General features: G+C 41.9%; 1 protein-coding gene across 5 annotated transcripts in view; it reads right to left on the bottom strand.

Moving 5' to 3' along the window:
• Positions 1 to 872: 872 nt before the first annotated feature.
• Positions 873 to 7,488, bottom strand: part of ppip5k1a (diphosphoinositol pentakisphosphate kinase 1a) — a 31,261-nt gene continuing 24,645 nt past the window's right edge. For all 5 annotated transcript variants that reach the window (XM_080030335.1, XM_080030337.1, XM_080030338.1 and 2 more), the window contains 3 exons: positions 4,410 to 4,547; positions 4,219 to 4,326; positions 873 to 3,869 (listed from right to left, as the gene is read on the bottom strand). In XM_080030335.1, coding sequence (XP_079886461.1) covers positions 3,241 to 3,869; positions 4,219 to 4,326; positions 4,410 to 4,547 — 875 coding nt within the window. In that variant the 3' untranslated portion in view covers positions 873 to 3,240. The remainder of the gene's footprint in view (positions 3,870 to 4,218; positions 4,327 to 4,409; positions 4,548 to 7,488) is intronic.

The raw sequence follows: 7,488 nt of genomic DNA, 5'->3' as shown, positions 1-7,488 counted from the left end.
GATGTTGCATTTTTAGTTTCTCTACATTTATCTTATCACAAATTAAGGAATAGGTATAATATGCCAATCGGACTTATTGCCGTTTACACATTTCAATGTTTGACACTGTTCAATTTGGAATTTTTTGATACAGACCAAAATATGTCAAAGTTCAATACACAGTCCTACTCAGGTACTGCACTTTATTTGGGAGACTACAGTACTAGATCTCCTCCTCTAACTTCAAAAGGGAAATTCACTACTTTAGTTTTGCCTGACATTGGAACCTTCTCCAAACCCTACATACACAATTTGTAACACCAATAACCTTGTGTTGTGTAAAGAGTACTTAAACTTCCTTTTTACCCCCTTTATATTTTGTTCTTATCTGTGATAGTTTCATTAAACTGGTTAATTTTATAAGACAGGCGCTGATCTAACCCAGCACCTTTGGGATGAACTGGAACGTCACAAAACATTAGTGCTGGACCTCACTGATGCCCTATAGGAAGCAAATCCCTGCAGACCGTTTATAAGATCTGATCGAAAGCCTGTAACCAGAAAAGTGGAGTCTGTAAAACTCCAAAAGCAGCAGATTGCGTCTGACAACAATCACAATAGGATGTGATGTTCGGGTTATCCACATATATCTGTGTCAGGAAAGGCAATCTCGTTGTAATCATCCTAACTTTGGTTACCTTCCCTGTTTGCCTCATCTACTGGGATCAGGAATCTAAAATGGATGACGAGACCAAATAATTGGATTACTTGTTTAACGTATCATTTTTTAAATTCTGCATAAAATATAGATCATTTAAAAGGTAACACCAATGTTTCATTTTATGGAAAGTTTAAAGTATGAATGATTTATTTGTTTCTATACATTTTATATGTATATTTTATAGGACAAAAACCATCATAGAAATACTACAAATCATTCACTTCAGTTCAGTAGTCAGCACACATCGTGCATCTAAACCAAAGCTTACAATCTAACATGGTGTGATATAATTATGGGGGAATTTCATTTCACAAAGCATTGAAAAGAGCGGCTACCGAAGCTCAGCAGGGAGATCTTTATTGTATAACTAGTCTATCAGATAATACATCCTCAAATATTCAAAGGTGGATTTCTGAGCAGGTTTTAAAAGGATCAGTTCACCCAAGTGACTTTTCTCACTTCTAAAAGGGACCCAGCCATGGAGATAGTTGTGGTTTCATTTGTCCAGGTGACATATCTCTCAGAGATATCTGACTCTTTTTCGATATATTGAAAGTGAATAGAATTTGGATGGTGGCGCCCAACAATATTTGGAAATACTTAAAGAGCTGATCAGTAAAGCACTTTGCCACATTTTCTCTTGATACACCAACTTTTGCACCTCATCCAGGGTGTAACTTAAAGTAAAGTAGCTCCAAAGTAAGCCTTTAATGGTGAAGTCTTAAATATTCAAAGTGACGGAGAAACCGCTATGAGACACAGTGCTGCTGAACCATCAGAGTTGGAACCCTCAAAACCTGGACGAATACAACAACAACTATCTGCATCCCACCTCTACCTGTAGTGGGGTTGAGAAAATGTTTTTATTTTTTGTAATTTGAGCAAAGTGTTCTGCACTAAAGCAAAACAGAGTGATCTATACACACACAGACAGGATGACAGGTCAAAGTGTCAGTAACTCACAGTTGCATTTTTCACTTAACAATATATCAAAATGTAACATGAAATCCCACTGATTAGACACAGAAATGCACATCAGAGTTCTCATCAACCCGAATAAATTCTCGTGCATGAGTGCTCCGCCTGCCAATACACAGACACGTGCTACATAACGGCTTGCCATGATAAAAGCACATTTAATGTAAAATGCCCCTCCTGTTTGTTCACTCATAAAATGAGAGATTAGCTGTCAGATTTTCTCTTGTTATGAGGTGATTTAAAAATATAAAATATGCAATAGCGATCGTACAATTAAATATCTGATGTGGGTATCAAAAATACCAGATTTTTTTTTTCTCCCCAAAGATGCAATTTCAAAATAAATATTTTATTTTCTCTCTCTCTATCTATTTCTACTGATTTTATTGTATCTTCAATGAGGCTTAAGGACTTTGGCAGTAAGCGGGGCACACACAGATTGACCCGGATATTAAACACTTACTCTATTTTACCAGCATTAATGACGATTCAGCTTTTTTTTGTTTGTTGTATTTTTAAATGGGTACTGAACAAGTCGCGATAGAAACTCAGCACAGGATAGACACTGGCGTACGACGAAGAACAGAAGAGCAACACATTATAATTATCATCTATCTTGTACTGCGAGTAATTTCCTGGGTTTTCTCCTAAGAAATTATCAGTCTGTAACTCTGTATCCTGTAACTAACACAACAGAAAAGCTTGTGCTTGTATAGCGATGAAGAAGCACGGCTGCCCTTATGCCCGGACGTGCCCTGATACCCGTCACCCCATTGTCATGTATCATTTGAACATTGGTCATGCGAAGGCTAAAACTTCACTCCTGCAAGAGGGAGGGCTGTAAGAAATACGTGAGACAGACTATACACAGTTTAAAGCTCCCTTAATCAATATCTTAACGGTCGCAATGAATCAACTGAAAAAATGGAAGTTGAAAATTATTTTTTCTTTTTGCCTCCCGTCAGCTCAATGTTTTAAATTTAAAGCAAACCAAAAGATGCAACAGCAATTATACATTTTGTTCCGTCCATGTCTTTTGGATGTGTAACTAGGCAACTGCTTGCTTATACCTTAACAGCTTTATAAGGAGAGGCTGTGATGCGGACCTCTATGCAGTTCTTTCCCCTAGTGGCCAAACATTGATTAATGCAGCTTTAAGGAAAAAGGCTTGAGCATCAGCATATAAAGGACAGTAACAGAAAGCTGTTTAGTTCAAACTTGACAATAAAGCTTCACCCTACAACAAGACTGAACCTGTTGACAGTCACATGAGGATCAGTGATTTCACTGGCTTGTTGCCAGTGAGCTTTTAAAAAAGGCAATGAACAGCAAGTGGCATTGTCATATGATTCTCCAACAGAGAGCTAGTGTTAGAATCAGCAGTCTCGTAACTTTAACCACAGTCAACAAGTTAGAGGATGTGGGAGGCCCGGTTGACTGTAGCTCAGTACAATGCCTCACTGCCTATGATTGACAACAAGGATGATGTTTGTAAAGTTACACTTGTAACCATAGTAGTTTCTGACAGATCTGCAGCCTGTTGTTCTGAAGGTCTCCATGCCTTAAGGCTCAGCTGTGTGCGTGGCTCCGACCTCTAGAGGAGTCCCAGGACGGGGCGGGCTTTCTGGACTGTCCATCCACAACTCCATGGACTCCTGAGTGTCAAAGAACTCATCAAGTCCCTCAGGAGACTGGGGCGTCTGGGAGCTGGAGCCGGCTTCACTGCTGCTCTCTCTGAGCTCCAACAGCACAGGCAGAGAGCCGGGGAGGCAGTAACTCTCAATCCGACCCAGGGTGAGCTCAGCTAACCCAGAGCAGGGTCTCAGGCTGAGGTCTGAAATCTCACCGCTTAAGGCATCCACATCTTCACCAGCCGCCTCCGGCCCCTCCTGTGTGTATTTTGGGTTATCAGCCTGGTGACCAGTAACAGCACAGCACTCGGCCTCATCCTCTGGTGAGTTATGTGGAGTCAGAGGGACTTCAGTGGGGATTGAAACAGAAGTTGGGTCATGGACTTGCGACCCAAGTGCTTGCACCGGCTGAGTGGAAATGTTTTGAGAGGAATGAGTTTCCTCACTGCTCTGAGGGCTGAGGGAGATCTTATCACTGAAGCTGAAGCGTGGGGACGTGTCAGCTGTAGTCGGAGAGGATGGCCCAGCGCTGGATACTGTGCTGGATGGACCGCTGCTGTCTGCAGGAACAGAAAATAAACCCACAGTCCCAGTATGAGAGGGAGTAGGGGTAAAGGCAGATCTAAATTCTTATGATTCATGAAGCTAAACATGTCTACTCACTCCTAAAAAAATAAACAGCAAAAAGAAGTTAAACTTAATAAGGTTTTATTTACAAGAAGAGACCAAAGTTTTGCGAGTTGCTTCACTGGATTTTGCAATGAGTCTGAAAGTTATACAGACACATGTAATGGACGACTTGGATTCCAAAAATAATTCACAGACGCCTGAAACTGAGACGGCCGCCAAGGCAGGCCAACCTAGAAATGTCAAATCTTGTGCGAACAAAGAAGAGGCTGCAATACTCACACCAAGGAGGTCTGTCAGAGCGAGATCTGCTGGAGGAAGTGAGGACTCTCTGTGGCATGTACGAGTCCACTGATGGCTGGTTGTGTGTGTCGAACATGGCGTTCAAAGCTGCAGGGATAAAGCAAGGAGCAGGGGTCAAATGATGTGACAATGAGTTGGATAACACCATGAATTTGGGTTTTGTTTCTAACCTCTGGTAGTCCTCGTGTGTGGATCCCCGGCGCTCTCGCACACACCGGCGAGGAACTCGTTGACCTGTTTTAGCGACAGCGAGTTGTGCAGCGTTTCCAGAGGGTAGATGGAGGGCACCATGGAGCAGCCTTCGAAGCCTACAGCAGAGGAGAGACATGAGGCCCGCAGGCACATCAGCCCTCAGTTACATCGGGCAGTCAAAAGAGGAACAGGCAGAACCAGTTTAGCTCACACCCGACACCTGCACCACCCAATGCCACCCATACACTACACCTCAACATGGTGATCTGAAATCCTGCTCCTGTTTCTGAATGAGCCCTAACCTCCTGTGAACTCCTGTCAGCCTATACCGTTCTAGTTGCAAAAACCATGCTGGGCGCCAAGACAACAAGACACTATACCAACAAGCCTACACACCTCAAATGTCTTACTGTATTTCCAAAAGCGAGCAGACCTCAAAAACTCCAACATCTGCCTGCCTTTCTGGTCAGTCCCAACTCACAGAAGCTGTAAGAGCAGCACACAGTGGTCAGAGCTGTGCAGACCCCAGCTCAAGTCCAACACATGTTAACCAAGGCCGTTCATCCACTGTTAGTTCACAACCAAGCCGCAATGCACCAGAGCCGTTCACAATCACAAAGCGTCAAAAACCACAGATCGCCCTCAATTGTCTAAAACCTCAGAGGTGGACGTTTTCCCTGTGCTCACCTGCACAAGAGAGTACGCCAAATGTACAGCAAACAAGCAGGTTTCACATGCTGGATAAGGTCAGTTAGGAGGGCTACTCGCATTCAACTATAATGCAAACAGCAGCTGATTCCGAATGCACATATTAAAATGTTGAATGTAGCGTAGATAATAATACCAATTGCTGTATCTTTACACAAATTAAAGTTCAGAGGCTATTGATGTAAAAATGAACTGCGAAAAAGTATTTTGTCCTGAACCGAGACATCTTGATGCAAGATGGTGCTGCTCTGTCAGCAGCCTCCCTGGTATATTTCTGTGACTAAAACATGTAAAGATTCATATTTTATGTTGTCAAGAATTCACTGTCAGAGTGATGTTTTGCACTACACATAGATGTATGGTCTCTGGACAAATGCGCTGATATTGTATGTTGCATATCGGATATGGTATTCTCACAATTTTTGGTACTGACACACTTATTTTATGTGTGAAAATTGCAAGAACTTCTAAGAAATCAGTGTTTGATGCAGCAGCATTTTGCATGAATCTAATGCATTCTAAAATTAGCAAAGCTTCCTGATTTAGATCAGGAAAAAGCAAACAAGACTAAGAATAGGACCAATCACTATTGATTTAGTATTAGTTTGATACTTTCTGCTACAGACACATTTTGGTGCAATGCCCTGTCCTCCATATGCAGGGTACTGAATCATCAGTTGGTGAAGCTGAATACCCTGCTCCCGTTTTCTTTGTAGCTTTCATTATTGCGTATTTGTTGTCTTAATGTTTTTGTAAATTAATTACTGGGCCCCTTGTCTGTTTTTGATGTGATGATTACATTTCCTGCCAAGATAAATACGAGTAATTGTTTTCAATCTATGTGTCCCCAATTGTAAACCAACTGGAGTGAAAATGGAACTTGCAAAATGAACAGTAATGTCAGTTTGTCTTTCCTTGGCAATATAACATAGGACTACTTCTAGTAAATTCACAAGCCATCATTATGGAGCTCGTTAATACTGGGTTTGTAGATCTTATTTTCTTAACATTGAGAGAAAATAAAGTGGGACGGATGAAAAAGGAGAACAGTCTGAAATTAGAACCTATGAAGAATGGGTTTGGGGGAAATGTGAGTTTGGTAGGCGAGTCAGTAATAATCACTCTTCAGTCATCACACTGGCATGGTATATTTCTGAAATTACGCTAAAACAAGCATGCAGCCTTTGGTATTTTTTTGTTTTCAGACATTAAACCCTTACTCCACAATATATTTGTGTTTACATGAATTATACACTTAAGGATTAACTGAAACCCAGTTTTGTTTATGTTTTTACTCTACTTAAAAAATACCACAACTTAAGTAAGGTGACAGGATTTTATTTTACAATGTAATGATCTTTGGTAGATGGGCACTGATTACTAATACTAATCAGAGAAATGGAAGTAACGGTTCACTGTTTCCAACTACTAAAATTATATTATTTACTTAACTCAGTATCTTTTAATTTGTTGGTCAGACGGAAAATTACATTTGAATACGCAATCTTGGGCTCTAGAAAAATTGTGATTTTTACCTTGCTTAAAATAATTGTCAGGTTATTCAACAATAAAAGTAGTTGTTAGTTGCAGGCCTTCTATGTTTACCGTATTAGAGTTACATTCTAAACAAATTGTGGCTTTGGTTTCAAAAGGTTTAAGAAAAAATAAAAGTAACAAAATTACAAACTCTGGAGAAAGAGGGAGAAAGCTAATGACACAAATGCAGAAGGGGAATAATAGCAGTTGCAAAAGTGGCCTGAAAATCCCAAACAGCTCACACCACACCAGATTGCAATCTGCACAACCACAGACACAGGCAAGCATGCAGAAACTTCAGAGGCAAAGCATGAGAGTCAACCACAGAACAATCACACAGTCCCAACTAAACCAGGAGCAGTGGTTGAACAGGGCGTGAGGCTGGTGGTATGGAGGGCGGGGGGGCCAGGGGCTGACCGTGAAGGTACTCTAGGGGGTCTTGGCCGGAGATGAGCCAGTTTCGGAAGAGGCGGAGGTGGTAGGAGCACTGGTGGAGGTGGTGGGCCAGCGCCCTGTCCAGAGAGAGGTGGCGGCCCAGGCTGAGGTCAGTGGAGATACGCCTCAACAACTGGGCCACATGGTGCTCCTCCAGGGGCTCTGAGGAAGGAGAGGGAGAGCGAGGAAGGACAGAGCAGTGGAGGAGGAGGAGCAGTACAAAAGACATGGAATGATAGGATATGAGTGAGGAGGTAGGAAGAGAGGCAAGGACTGAAGTATGATACAGATGAGAGGAGAAATCAGAGGGAGAGATACAGATAAAGGAAATAGGGGGTGTAGTGTGTGTGTGTGTGTGCGTGTGCAGGGAGGTAGTGC

Source organism: Ammodytes marinus, assembly GCF_949987685.1.
Source record: "Ammodytes marinus genome assembly, chromosome: 1".
Taxonomy (NCBI): domain Eukaryota; kingdom Metazoa; phylum Chordata; class Actinopteri; order Uranoscopiformes; family Ammodytidae; genus Ammodytes; species Ammodytes marinus.
Note: the sequence above shows the minus strand (reverse complement) of the source record. Positions and strands in the feature narration are given on the sequence as shown.